This window comes from Dermacentor variabilis, chromosome 5 (genome assembly GCF_050947875.1).
Source record: "Dermacentor variabilis isolate Ectoservices chromosome 5, ASM5094787v1, whole genome shotgun sequence".
NCBI classification, from domain to species: domain Eukaryota; kingdom Metazoa; phylum Arthropoda; class Arachnida; order Ixodida; family Ixodidae; genus Dermacentor; species Dermacentor variabilis.
In genome coordinates, this window is record NC_134572.1 from 175,855,771 (window position 1) to 175,871,494 (window position 15,724).

Consider the following 15,724-nt stretch of genomic DNA (forward strand, 5'->3'; position numbering starts at 1 on the left):
TTTCCGCACTGATTCCACCTTTATACAGCACAATTTCCAATAGTGACAGTGTTCAGGGCGGATTAGTTGTGCATTCACAGGGGTGCATGTAATAAAGCAGTCATTCGCCCATGTTTGTAGTAGCTATTACAACGTACTTTTGGGAAACCATTCTGGGGCATAAAAAACATGCTTGAGAAGCCTGCTCGGAAAGGAACAAAGGCTTCACCAGCAATGAACATAGTCATCCCAAATATGAATGTGAAAGAACACTGTACTTATACATACGTAGGATTCACATTCTAAGTATTCCTACGCACACACACACACACACAAAAGATTTTGGCAGATGCAGTCTCGAGACGACCGCGTACTATAGCCGGGCGCCACTCTACGCTTCCATCTGGACATATTAATTCACCTGGTTGCCCGCGCGCGATGTCTGCCTCCGAGATTGCATTGCCTCTTGAGATTGCACCGGTGGCGCCGTGATGCGTGCTCCTCCTATAATTAATCCCTCGCTGCCCATGGGCACGTGTGGCGAGGCCCTGAAGCGTCGGACTGCGGTGGTTGTTGTACCATCTGTTGGACGCCCGGGTCGCCGGTCCAATAAGTGTTCAGTTACGACAAGCCCCCGCCGCAAGGGGCAGCACATGTCTTGGTTGCCGGTCATTGCGCCATTCTTGCTAGGGCTATAATGCTAGCGTCCTTTGCTATTTGGTAAGTGGCAACATGAATTTCGCCCTAGGAAAGTTCTGCTTTGGTCTCGTTCGCGCTGGTGCAGGCTACGTTTCGTATTGATCTTTAAGTTTTCAGCTGGGGTTTCGGCCAAGCGCCACTTCAAGTGATCGTTTGATGCTTTCTAAACTGCTTGATTTTGTGGAAACTTCCAACTGCCAGCACTTTGTATTCTTTAATTATTGTCAGCGAGTGTGTACTGTATTGGTGAACGAGGACAAACCAACAAGAGATCGACTTTGAAAAAGCGAATTTAGAACTCTTATGTTTAATATCATCATTCACGACAGACCAGGAGCACCATCCGTGCTGGCTCGTGAACGTTCAAGCACGTTGTTTGCGATCATGTGTAACACATCTAACTGGAACAGGAGACGACTGCGGAGGCCTCGCTTGAGTTAGGTTGTTTCCGAGGTATGTCATTAGTTCTCCGGTCGCAGCTTGCTTTGAAGGGCAACTTGAGTAGGTAACAAAAATCGTCACAACGCATTTTCTGTAATACATACTCACTAAATTTTAGCTGTCAGCACAACGTTCGCCACCGTGCTCAGCAGTCCACGTCTAGGTAAACAAACGAGGACGGAACCGCTTTTTGCAGACGTAGTTTTATGGTTGAAATAGGGCCTGTTTTCCACATTTGAGGGTGGAGGGGGGGTGCAGTCAGTTTTTCTTCCTGCTCCGAGGCACTGAAAATTTACACATTTATCGCAGGACGCGTAGCTGCTGCTGTGACACTTTGAAGTGAAGCACTTATTTGCTGTGCTGATTGATGCGAATACGCCTCAGACATAGAATGTCTTGACGGGCGTACTAAGTAACCGCCCGGTCCTTCTTGACGCTTTCTCAATGAGGGAAAAGCGACACTTTAATTACTCCGCGCAGCACTTCCTCACGAGAAACGGAGTCGCATCATGTTCATTCAAACCAGCGCAGACATGCAAGGAGAGATCAGAAAACGAGAAACCTCACAAATGTGATAAAAAGGTGTAAGCAACATACCAGACCGCAATGCAGGCCACCTATAAGCAATACCTGGAACATTTAACGAAGGAGTATTTCAGTAGACCTGAGGAAGTTAAGAATAGCGGCAAGACGAGCGTTCCCACGAGAGGTATGCGCACTGTCCGCTTGAGCAGACGACACAAGCCGCCGCGGTGGAAGAAATAGCTGGCGACGAAGGAAAACAAATGACAAATCACATCAGCAACAGGTCCCGTAGAAGCTCGCAAAATGAGCCTTGCGAAGATAAAGGCTCGTAACGCATATTTTCAAGCTCGTTATTGTCAGACGCATTTCCGTTTCCCATTGAAACGCCAGCGAAACGAAAGAAACGACAGGCCACCAAGACAGATGCTACCCCACAGCAGCGGCGATATGTTATTTGGCATCTGCTCCTCATCGTGGCGGCGCACCGTCGGGGCGCCTTCCTTCGTGCACCATGGTTTGGACAGAAAAATAATTCCTGACGCCGGTGACAGACTGGTGTGGAGGTTTCGGTCTATCAGGGGCTCCTCCTATATTGTCCCCCCCTCCGCCCTCCCCACCGCCTGTGTTGAGATCGTGTTTGTCAACACGGATAATCTCCTGTTTAAGAGCTATGGGAAGTGCTTTCATTACCGAGGTGTTTCAAGAAAGCAAGGTGCCTTGTCTGTAGCAGCAGACCGTCTCGGTCTCACCTATACTGCATTTGAAAAGTCCTTTGCAGCCGCGTGGAAACTGCAGGACTCCTTAGCCAACAGGAAAGTCAAAATTAATGGTCTTCGAGATTTTGTTCATTCACACTGGTTCATCTACTCACCGCCATAGCAACACATACGCATTGTACGACGTTTATGCGTGCATGCAATTTTCTCTTAACATGCCGCGCATTTCTGTAACGTATGATGTACCAAGCAAAATGAAACCTGCCGAATCCCACCCATCATCATCATCATCATCATCATCATCATCATCATCATCATCATCATCATCATCATCATCATCATCATCATCGTCATCATCATCAGCCTGGTTACGCCCACTGCAGGGCAAAGGCCTCTCCCATACTTCTCCAACTGCCCCGGTCATGTACTAATTGTGGCCATGTTGTCCCTGCAAACTTCTTAATCTCATCCGCCCACCTAACTTTCTGCCGCCCCCTGCTACGCTTCTCTTCCCTTAGAATCCAGTCCGTAGCCCTTAATGACCATCGACTATCTTCCGTCCTCATTACATGTCCGGCCCATGCCCATTTCTTTTTCTTGATTTCAACTAAGATGTCATTTACCCGCGTTTGTTCCATCACCCAATCTGCTCTTTTCTTATTCCTTGACGTTACACCTTCATTCTTCTTTCCATAGCTCGTTGCGTCGTCCTCAATTTAGGTAGAACGCTTTTCGTAAGCCTCCAGGTTTCTGCCCCGTACATGAGTACTGGTAAGACACAGCTTTTATACACTTTTTATCTTGAGGGATAATGTCAACCTGCTGTTCATGATCTGAGAATGCCTGCCAAACGCACCCCCGGCCATTCTTATTCTACCGATTATTTCAGTCTCATGATCTAGATCCGTGGTCACTACCTGTCCTAAGCAGATGTATTCCCTTACCACTTCCAGTGCCTCGTTACCTATCATAAGCTGTTCTCTTCCGAGACTGTTAAACATTACTTAATTAATTTTTAGACCCACCCTCCGGCTTTGGCTCTCCAGGTCAGTGAGCATGCATTGCAGTTGGTCCCCTGAGTTACTAAGCAAGGCAATATCATCAGCGAATCGCAAGTTACTAAGGTATTCTCCATTAACTCTTTTCCCCAATTCATCCCAATCCAGGTCTCTGAATACCTCATGTAACCACGCTCTGAATAGCATTGCAGAGATCGTATCTCCCTGCCTGACGCCTTTCTTTATTGGGATTTTGTTGCTTTCTTTATGGAGGACTACGGTGGCTGTGGAGCCGCTATAGATATCTTTCAGTATTTTTACATACGACTCGTCCACACCCTGATTCCGCAATGCCTCCATGACTGCTGAGGTTTCGACAGAATCAAACGCTATCTCGTAATCAATGAAAGCTATATATAAAGGTTGGTTATATTCCGCACATTTTTCTATCACCTGATTGATAGTGTGAATATGGTCTATTGTTGAGTAGCTTTTACGGAATCCTGCCTGGTCCTTTGGTTGACGGAAATCTAAGGTGTTCCTGATTCTGTTTGCAATTACCTTAGTAAATACTTTGTAGGCAACGGACAGTAAGCTGATAGGTGTATAATTTTTCAAGTCTTTGGCGTCTCCTTTCTTATGGATTAGGATTATGTTAGCGTTTTTCTAAGATTCCGGTACGCTCGAAGTCATGAGGCATTGCGTATACAGGGTGGCCAGTTTCTCTAGAACAATCTGCCCACCATCCTTCAACAAATCTGCTGTTACTTAATCCTCCCCAGCTGCCTTCCCCCTTTGCATAGTTCCCAAGGCTTTCTTTACTTCTTCCGGCGTTACCTGAGGGATTTCGAATTCCTCTAGACTATTCTCTCTTCCATTATCGTCGTGGGTGCCACTGGTACTGTATAAATCTCTATAGAACTCCTCAGCCACTTGAACTATCTCATCCATATTAGTAATGATATTGCCGGCTTTGTCTCTTAACGCATGCATCTGATTCTTGCCAATTCCTAGTTTGCTCTTCACTGCTTTTAGGCTTCCTCCGTTCCTGAGAGCATGTTCAATTCTATCCATATTATACTTCCTTATGTCAGCTGTCCCCCCAATCCCACCAATAACCAGACATTTACGACAGCAACTACAATCCGCTCCACAAGGATGTCACCTGTGTATGCCTGGTACTTTCTGCATTGCTGGAACTGGCTTGCGAGATAGTGTGTAGGGTGCCCGCACGTCCTGTCCCGTTGCGCCTCGCTCGGAGCGGTGGACGTGGAGGACATTGAGTAGCCCGAGGCCACTCCGTGCCCTAGGCACATAGAGTTTCTCACTATAACACGTAGAGGGAAATCTGGCATCCCCGTCTATGGGAGTTCCTTAAGGGGCGCCGTGCCGTCATGGGAATGACGGTACATGTGTCTGCAAGGCTTGTGCTGCCTGGTGTTGTAAGAGGCTTCGTCTAAAACGTGGATATGGCTACGCAAATAAGGCGTTCTTAAATTAAAATCTTCATTAAATGCTTCCGTTCGCGAAAATTGCATCTTTACTCACCTGCAATGCATGATGGAGGGAAGAAAAGCAAGAACAGACGACAAACTGTTTCAAAGCGAGCGCGAATCTTGTCGTCTGTCCTCCAACTTTAGCGGCCCACTGGTACTTTTTACGTATCATATAATTGTACATGCAATAACAAAGTTTTCATAGTTCAACAAAACATGTTTTTGTGAAATAATAAAACTAAAACAGCTTTTTACGTGCTCTTTTAGTAGAAAATGGATCATTGTGACAGACGGAAAAAGGGGCTTGCCTGGCTCTCCGAGAACGATGCCAATCCGAAGTCACGACATACCGGCATTCCCATGGATACCACAGCGCAGCAGTGCCAGATTTCCTTCTACACTGTAAAATAATTTGCACCCTAGAAAGTGAGAAAGGGTGTAAATGTGTCTATAACACACACCCTTAGGGTGTTATCTATATAACGGACACCCTAAGAGTGTGAGTTATAGACACATTTACACCCTTTTTCACTTTATAGGGTGTAAATTATTTTACACTGTAGGTCATATAGTGAGAAACTCTACGCCTAGGCGTCTCTCTCGCGTGCCGGACCACGTTTAACCGTTAGCCGCACCGCGTCGATAACAAAACTGCGTGTTGCCGCACTTCTGTTAAGTGCACAATTTGGGGCATCGTTGCTCTCCATGTAACCGTTGTGGCTTCCTGAGACACCACGAGCTTATCACTTCCGGTACTTGATGGGATCGGCGACCAAGATAGTCGGCTTTCGTCCACAAACTGCATTCCTCCCTTTAAGTGCCCCCCTCCCCGCCTCAGCTCCAGCGAGAAAGTACGAGAGGAAAAATTTTGCGAGAGTTTCATGCTGTGAAAATTTCATGCTGTGACGGTTCCACTATAGCCCACACTCCGCCAACCGGGAGGGACTGTAATGTCGCCATTCAGTAGCCGTATATAGCGCAGAACCATATCAGAGTAGAGGAGCTTATTTATTTGTGTATTTATTTATTTAGGCATGTGTCAATACCAATGGGGATTATAGCAGGAGGGGCAGAAATATAAATACAATGTACTTATTAAATCAAACGACCAGACCAATGTTGAAAATGAAGGTGTAGGTAATATAAAATTTAGTTCATGTTTGAGGAAACACATTAAATGCAATAAATTAACAAAATACATTCAGGATATACATGTAGTTACCAAGCAGACTACATTTTTATACGAGATGCAAACTGATATTTCAATAAGTACATGAAGACATACCATAAGTGCATTTACAAACTAACAAGACCCAGTAGTCACTGTCATTATACAATATGTAAGAAAACTGCTTGAAAATGTGTTTAAGATATTGCCATCAAATTAGGAGGATGGTACACAGGAGCATATCAGCAGTAATTTCTGGACGTATACAGGTTAAACAAACCCTTGGTGAAGGAAGTGTTTTAAAAGTCACTTTGAACAACGTATATTTCATATCACTGCAAAACTGACTCTAATGATGGACCATTAAGTACACTTGCAGGTAAGTCCTTTCTTTCTATTATAGCTAGCGGAAAGAAGCGAAAATATAGAACAGTCATTGTTCAATTGTTAATTTTTGTGTTTTAAGGAATGCTTATAGGGCATTCGTCTTGCGCTGGTTTTCGTATGTAGCTGGAGCTTTTGGTATTAAGTATGTGATGTATTATATGGTAAATAAATTTCTGGTATTCCAGTTTGGCGCGGTTCTGTTAGGGTAGTAATCTGCTTCGGCTGATTAGTTCTGATGTTGGTTGAGTTAGTTCAGGTTTCTTGTAGGCAAACTTTGACGCTTTTCTCTGAACTCTCTCTCATTTGTTATATGTTTTTTTTAAATGGAAGCAATGAGACACTGGCGTTTCAAAAATGGATCTAACGAAGCAGATGTACGTCAACAATTTGACATCTGGTGTTTCCTGTCGGAGCCGCCTTCAAAAAAGAAAAAATCGTTTTAATGCGTTCCAGTTTCCATGAACCAGGTGAGTGTCCCATTTGAGATTGGGAGATATTGTAAGACCGAGATATTTATGTTCCATAACTACCATTACAAGAGTGCTATAAACAGTGTGCGAAAAATTTGAGTCTTGCTGCTTCCTACTATTACACAATAGGGTTAATAGGGTTGATTTGCTGAAAATGAGTCTCATTTGTCAGTTGTTACACCATGCAGCTAATGATTCGAAGGTATAATTTAGAGTTTCACTATCCGTGGGTGAGTGAATTCATATAATACACAGTTGTAAGCAAATGGTGCTAGCTAGTACTTACGTATTTAAGGAGGCCATTAATGCAGATTCGGAACAGAACAGTGATTAGAACACCCGCTTGGGAACACCGTATTTGTTCTTGGCGATCGTTCATTGTTGGCTTCTACGAATTGAGTTCGGTTAGCGAGGTAATTTTTCACTCAATTCGTAATGTGACATTCGGCTTTCGTCAATTGAAGCTTCGTTGAATCAATTGAATCAATTGAAGCTCTCATTCCAGCGATTTCAAGAAAGGCACACTTGATATGTTAAAGCCGGCTAGGACATAACAACACTCCCGCTACCATGCTGTTGCTTAAGAATAAGCTAGAAAAGTTAATATGGGTTATTACATGGGTACATCAGTGGAGAATAACAAGACTCAGGAGCAGACGAAATGGCAATTTGGTGAAGTTTAGCTCTCCTGAATGTCTTTTGTGAGCGCTGCAGGGTGTTTTGTTTTTCTTTGTTGGATTTTCTTGGAACCATCTTTTTCTCATTTCTTTCATACACCAATACGTATAGCTAATTTTTAATAAAGATCTTTTCCCCGCTCCTTAGCACACTTTCTTCTTGCATAATTGGCTGTGCAAACTTGCAAAACAAAATCATGCGGCAGCTTTTGATATGTATCCATTTTACAGCAAGGCATATACCAATCATAAAACCTTTTTTTTTGTTATTTCCTCCTTACGCACTCAGGACATGTGACTGGCGCAGCATGGCCTCAGTTGTTTTTGAGGCATTAAACTCGAATAACTAAGTAACTCTCAGGACTCCTAAGGTCGCCTTCGTTTTGGTTTGCCACAACAAAAAATGTTTTGTTGTGGTGAACCAAGATAGAGTTGCAATTACTGGCATGATAATCAAAATAGTTAACAATTCTTGAAAACAACAATATTAAAATTTTTTGTACGTTATACAACATTTCAATTTGCCTAGAAAAGAAGATGGGCTATATGAAATAAACAGTAACGTTTATTCTCTTTCTCAAAAATTTTTTTTGAACTTGGCGGCATTACCTACACTTACGATTCGTGAGAAACCTTAGTTCGCATCAGCATAACAATACTGGCCACCTACTGCGCACCGAAATACATGACATGGACATTTCACAATGGTAGCTAGTAAAGCTTATTTCATGCAGTTAACGCATAGCCTGTCGCAACTACGATCAAGTTTACTCGCGGCAAAGAAATGACAGGAAAGAGCTTTATTTGTGCATGCATCAACGATTTCATCGCGAACCGCGTTAAACAAACCGGCAGAACAAAGGCGGCAGAATTCGTTACTGCGCACGATAGTAATCAACAAAATCTTGAATTCATGTAAGATAACGGTAACGCCGCAAATGATCCGTGACTGCGGAGTGATTGTTGGATGAGAAGAACAGAAAAAATTAAAGTGAATCTGCTAATTTACGTGCCAAAACCAGGATATGATTATGACACACACCGTCGTCGGGACATCGAAATAATTTTTACTGCTTGTGGCTCTTTATAGCGCAACGAATTCACAGTATACACGGGCGCTTTGCATTTCACCGTCATCCAAACGCGGCCGCCGTGTCAGGGGTCTCATGCCGCACTCTCGTGCTTAGCGGCGCATTGCCGTAGCCACTAGGCACCACGGCGGGTGGAAGAGGCGCGTGCAAGTGGGAGCGCGAGTGGCGGCTGGGTGCTTTTGGGCGTAGCTGGCCAAGACTGAAGCCTGCTCTCTGCCCACACCGTTCCCAAAAGGTCTTCCCCGGAACCGTCCGATACCCTCAAACACATGAGAGCACACAGACTACTTTACGGAAGTTTATTGAATGCAAGAGAAAAGCGAGCAGGCCGAAGTTTCCGCAGCTTAACTGTGCTCCACAGATCAGTGTAGAATAGGTGGTAATCGTGGACCACAGTCGCCCTGCAAAAAATAAAGAGCAAACTTGAAGGCGGCGCTTTTCATGTGACTGAGATGCGCTGCGAATGATTTTATTAGGGATGGTAAGTATGCAGCAGAGTACAGAGACATTAAAAAAGTATAAGTCACCACACATTCAGATTGGCGCGCACACAAATGAATAAAATACTGTGGACCTGTTGTTGCTTGTCTGCTGGTTTGTTTTCGAAACGAATGATCAGTTTTAAGGCACTCCGGTAACACATAAAATGAAGCTTAACGATTAATATTCGGGCTCATCAATATCTTGCGTGTTAAAATATGCAGACCAGTGCTGCGAAATTAGCGCACATGTAGTTTGCAGAAGCCTCGCCAGTTTTCGTTTTTTATTAGAACTGCTTATGCGAACCATAAACTAAAGGCCAATAAAACTGCGAAACTCATGCTGCAATTTCATTGGCTTACCGAACCGCCAAGCACAGCATCTCAAACCCTCATCTCAAGCATCTGAAACGCAACATCTCAGCATCTGATACCTACTGTAAAGCATGAAAGCCTAATTTCTTGAGGGTAAGCAGCTACGTGTAGGTCAGTGTTGGGCAAAAATAATTATTTTCTTGCTCAAATATTTGAGACGGTGTGCGTTTTAGTCTCAGATTAATTATGCAGCATGTACCAACTCACGTCGCTCGTAAAAAAACATTTGAAATGAGAGCGTGTCGACCACCTCAAGGAGAAACCACATGAAATGCATCAGAAGGGACGCATGTGTAAATATACGAAGAATATAATTATAAGCGAGTTGCCTTGTGGGAAAGCAAACACAGGAATCGTGGCCTATCGGTTGGCCGTCTGGGTGCCAGCGTAGACCTGGCTGAGCTGGACCCATCATCATCATCATCATCATCATCATCATCATCATCATCATCATCATCATCATCATCATCATCATCATCATCATCATCATCATCATCATCATCATCATCATCATCATCATCCTAGTTACGCCCACTGCAGGGCAAAGGCCTCTCCCATACTTCTCCAACTACCCCGGTCATGTACTAATTGTGGCCATGTTGTCCCTGCAAACATCTTAATTTCATCCGCCCTCCTAACTTTCTGCCGCCCCCTGCTACGCTTCCCTTCCCTTGGAATCCAGTCCGTAACCCTTAATGACCATCGGTTATCTTCCCTCCTCATTACATGTCCTGCCCATGCCCATTTCTTTTTCTTGATTTCAACTAAGATGACGTTTACCCGCGTTTGTTGCCTCACCCAATCTGCTCTTTTCTTATCCCTTAACGTTACACCCATCATTCTTCTTTCCATAGCTCGTTGCGTCGTCCTCAATTTCAGCAGAACCCTTTTCGTAAGCCTCCACGTTTCTGCCTCATATGTGAGTACTGGTAACACACAGCTGTTATACACTTTCATTTTGAGGGATAGTGGCAACCTGCTGTTCATGATTTGAGAATGCCTGCCAAACGAACTCCAGCCCATTCTTATTCTTCTGGTTATTTCAGTCTCATGATCCGGATCCGTGGTCACTACCTGCCCTAAGTAGATGTATTCCCTTACCACTTCCAGTGCTTCGCTACCTATCGTAAACTGCTGTTCTCTTCCGAGACTGTTAAACAATACTTTAGTTTTCTGCGAATTAATTTTCAGACCCACCCTTCTGCTTTGCCTCTCCAGGTCAGTGAGCATGCATTGCAATTGGTCTCCTGAGTTACTAAGCAAGGCAATATCATCAGCGAATCGCAAGTTGCTAAGGTATTCTCCATCAACTTTTATCCCCAATTCTTCCCACTCCAGGCCTCTGAATACCTCCTGTAAACATGCTGTGAATAGCATTGGTGATATCGTATCTCCCTGTCTGACGCCTTTCTTTATAGGGATTTTGTTACTTTCTTTGTGGAGGACTACGGTGGCTGTGGAGCCGCTATAGATATCTTCCAGTATTTTTACATATGGCTCATCTACACCCTGATTCCGTAATGCCTCCATGACTGCTGAGGTTTCGACTGAATCAAACGCTTTCTCGTAATCAATGAAAGCTATATATAAGGGTTGGTTATATTCTGCACATTTCTCTATCACTTGATTGACAGTGTGAATATGGTCTATTGTTGAGTAGCCTTTACGGAATCCTGCCTGGTCCTTTGGTTGACAGAAGTCTAAGGTGTTCCTGATTCTATTTGCGATTACCTTAGTAAATACTTTGTAAGCAACGCACAGTAAGCTGATCGGTCTATAATTTTTCAAGTCTTTGGCGTCCCCTTTCTTATGGATTAGGATTATGTTAGCGTTCTTCCAAGATTCCGGTACGCTCGAGGTTATGAGGCATTGCGTATACAGGGTGGCCAGTTTCTCTAGAACAATCTGACCACCATCCGTCAACAAATCTGCTGTTACCTGATCCTCCCCAGCTGCCTTCCCCCTTTGCATAGCTCCTAAGGCTTTCTTTACTTCTTCTGGCGTTACCTGTGGGATTTCGAATTCCTCTAGGCTATTCTCTCTTCCACTATCGTCGTGGGTACCACTGGTACTGTATAAATCTCTATAGAACTCCTCAGCCACTTGAACTATCTCATCCATATTGGTAACGATATTGCCGGCTTTGTCTCTTAACGCACACGTCTGATTCTTGCCTATTCCTAGTTTCTTCTTCACTGTTTTTAGGCTTCCTCCGTTCCTGAGAGCCTGTTCAATTCTATCCATATTATAGTTTCTGATGTCCGCTATCTTACGCTTGTTGATTAACTTAGAAAGTTCTGCCAGTTCTATTCTAGCTGTAGGGTTAGAGGCTTTCATACATTGGCGTTTCTTGATCAGATCTTTCGTCTCCTGCGATAGCTTACTGGTTTCCTGTATAACGGCGTTACCACCGACTTCTATTGCGCACTCCTTAATGATGCCCATGAGATTGTCGTGCATTTCTGCAACACTAAGGTCCTCTTCCTGAGTTAAAGCCGAGCACCTGTTCTGTAGCTTGATCCGGAATTCCTCTAGTTTCCCTCTTACCGCTAACTCATTGATTGGCTTCTTGTGTACCAGTTTCTTCCGTTCCCTCCTCAAGTCTAGGCTAATTCGAGTTCTTACCATTCTATGGTCACTGCAGCGTACCTTGCCGAGCACGTCTACATCTTGCATGATGCCAGGGTTCGCGCAGAGTATGAAGTCGATTTCATTTCTAGTCTCACCATTCGGGCTCCTCCACGTCCACTTTCGACTAACCCGCTTGCGGAAAAAGGTGTTCATTATCCGCATATTATTCTGTTCTGCAAACTCTACTAATAATTCTCCTCTGCTATTCCTAGAGCCTATGCCATATTCCCCCACTGACTTGTCTCCAGCCTGCTTCTTGCCTACCCTGGCATTGAAGTCGCCCATCAGTATAGTGTATTTTGTTTTGACTTTACCCATCGCCGATTCCACGTCTTCATAAAAGCTTTCGACTTCCTGGTCATCATGACTGCATGTGGGGGCATAGACTTGTACCACCTTCAATTTGTACCTCTTATTAAGCTTCACAACAAGACCTGCCACCCTCTCGTTAATGCTATAGAATTCCTGTATGTTACCAGCTATTTCCTTATTAATCAGGAATCCGACTCCTAGTTCTCGTCTCTCTGCTAAGCCCCGGTAACACAGTACATGCCCGCTTTTTAGCACTGTATATGCTTCTTTTGTCCTCCTAACCTCACTGAGCCCTATTATATCCCATTTACTACCCTCTAATTCCTCCAATAACACTGCTAGACTCGCCTCGCTAGATAGCGTTCTAACGTTAAACGTTGCCAGGTTCAGATTCCAATGGCGGCCTGTCCGGAGCCAGGTATTCTTAGCACCCTCTGCAGCGTCACAGATCTGACCGCCGCCGTGGTCAGTTGCTTCGCGGCTGCTGGGGACTGAGGGCCGGGGTTTGATTGTTGTATTCATATAGGAGGTTGTGGCCCAGTACTGCACCAGGGTGGCCAATCCTGCTCTGGTGAGAGAGTGCGTTACCGGTTCTGGTCACCGGGATCAGGCCGCACTCCAGGCCTGTTTGTGCAATTTTCTCAACACACGTTTTTTTTTGTATTTTCCGGTGGAGAATTGCGCTGCACCGGGATTTGAATCACGGTCCTTTTGCACTGGAGACGGATACTCTACCGTCCCCGCAGGAGTTAAATTAAAAATTGGAGAATGGGATTTTGCGTGACAAAACCACTTTCTGATTATGCACGCCTTAGTGGAGGACTCCGAAAATTTCGACCACCTGGGGTTCTTTAACGTGCACCAAATTCTAAGTACACGGGTGTTTTCGCATTTCGCCCCCATCGAAATGCGGCCGCCGTGGCCGGGGTCCGATCCCGCGACGTCGTGCTCAGCAGTCTAACACCATGACCACTGAGCAACCACGGCGGGTCCCGCAGGAGTTGTACGCCTCATTTAACCTACAGTGGTGCCCAATTTGATCAGTCAAGGTGGGCCAATGTGAGCTCGGTTATACCGCATGGATGGCACTCGGCTAGAGAACCTGGTATTTATGACCTGCACATGTGTGGCCACACATAATTGAGGATATATAATTTTTTCTTTTAGGAGGGTTTCCGTACAGTGATAAAATGAAGGAAAAGACATTAAATAAAAGAAGAAAAAAAGGGGAAAAAAAAGGAACATAACTTGTGATTTGAACTCGTGATCCTTCAATGTTGCCCGGAAAGGTAGCTCAGTCGGTTGGTTCGTCAAGCCAGCGGTTACTTTCAAGCGCCGTAGCTCCTGCTCCGAGCCACATACTTATGTGGAAAGGGGCTGGTGTTGTCCGCGACAGTCGATTTTTGCTGGTTGGAAGGCATAATTTCTTGGAAAAATGGCCGCCAGAGGAGCAGCGTTAACTCGAGCGACTTTATAGACTAGGAAAACTGCCTTAAAAAATTCAGACTTGAGGGGAAGCTTCGTTAACAAAATATAACACGGCAATCAGCACTCGAATACAATTATAACCCTAATAATAATTGTAAATATTCATCTCATCTATATGATCTAAAGCGCGCGCTGTTTCTTGCCTCTGCGTGTTGTAGTTAAGAGAGCCAGTTTAAGGGCGGAGAAGAGGGAAGGAAAAGAAAGCAAACTTGCAGCGCCGTGGTTTTAAGGCGCAACCGTGGTAGAGAAACGGAAAGGCGATATAAGCATGCGTGGCCATGATACGCACACGACAAACTGCCTTACAATATTTAGACTTGAGGGGAAGCTTCGTTAACAAACTATAACACGGCAATCAGCACTCGAATACGACGAGAGAAATAATTGAGACGTGGAAAATTCCCTTGAAATAAATCTGGTTTGCGAGACAAATGCTTGTATGTATTGAATCTCTTAAAAGATTAGGGGGGAAATATGCGCTCACCGAGAGGGCATCGTCAGCACGAGACCACCACCAGGCTCCTTACGGGGATGTGGAGAGCTTCGCGGCCGGAACGAAGCCTCCCCTCTCCGCCGGTCAGGCGTGGAAAACGCGCTTTCCGATGGCTCAAGGTTGCGCAGGAATAGTATAGTTCTAGCGTCTAGGAAAAGCTTTAACAGGTGCGAGGACGGCACGCATAGCGTGGGAAGCTAGCCGCCGGAATAGTTATCTTCGAGAGCTATTCTATATTATATTATATTATACTTCGAGAGCTATGACTGATGCTTTTCTATATATATGTATTCATCTCATCTATGCGATCGCATGCGCGTGCTGTTTCTTTGTCTCTGCGTGTAGTAGTTAAGAGAGCCAGTTTAAGGGCGGAGAAGAGGGAAGGAAAGGAAAGCAAACTTGCAGCGCCGTGGTTTTAAAGCGCAACCGTGGTAGAGAAACGGAAAGGCGATATAAGCATGCGTGGCCATGATACGCACACGACAAACTGCCTTAAAATATTTAGACTTGAGGGGAAGCTTCGTTGGACCCAACTTCCTCCTAATGAACGCAATAAAGAGAGCTTCCGTAGAGCCAAAAAGAGCACAAACAGTGTGCAATAGTATTTATGCGATTACCATTTGTAGCCTACTTCAGCATCCATCCATCCATCCATCCATCCATCCATCCATGCATCCATCCATCCATCCATCCATCCATCCATCCATCCATCCATCCGTCCGTCCGTCCGTCCATCCGTCCGTCCGTCCGTCCGTCCGTCCGTCCGTCCGTCCGTCCGTCCGTCCGTCCGTCCGTCCGTCCGTCCATCCATCCATTCATCCGTCCGTCCGTACGTCCGTCCATCCATCCATCCATCCGTCCATCCATCCATCCGTCCGTCCGTCCGTCCGTCCGTCCATCCCGATAGGTCCAAGCTATGTACCAGCTAGACCCACTAGGTATGTGCTGGCAGCTGTCTTATCTATAGTAGTCAACGTGGGTCACTGGGTATGAATAGTTGAATATGTACCTGAGCAGAGAAGTTACGTTCTATAATTGCCTAACGCAATCATATTCATTGAAACTCCTGGCAACAGGCAATTTTCCATCACTAAGTTACATATGCGCCACCACAAAAATGCTTATCGCCTTGAAGTAGATAATAATCGCCAAGGGGTGCGTTATACTTGAGTTTCTCATGATCGTGTGCTTAAAACTCGAATCCTGCATTCTTGTCACTGCTGCAAACAACGCTTCCCCACCATTGTCGCCTCCTGCGCTGGTATGTAGGTTAGTAGACATCATGATTTAACATATAAT

The 15,724-nt window shown here is 45.0% G+C and overlaps 1 protein-coding gene across 2 annotated transcripts in view; it reads right to left on the reverse strand.

Annotated features, from left to right (window-relative positions):
* Positions 1-8,932: 8,932 nt before the first annotated feature.
* LOC142582040 (putative defense protein 2) overlaps positions 8,933-15,724 on the reverse strand; it is a 33,667-nt gene continuing 26,875 nt past the window's right edge. For both annotated transcript variants that reach the window (XM_075691458.1, XM_075691459.1), the window contains one exon: positions 8,933-9,048. In XM_075691458.1, the coding sequence (XP_075547573.1) occupies positions 8,937-9,048 (112 nt within the window). In that variant the 3' untranslated portion in view covers positions 8,933-8,936. The remainder of the gene's footprint in view (positions 9,049-15,724) is intronic.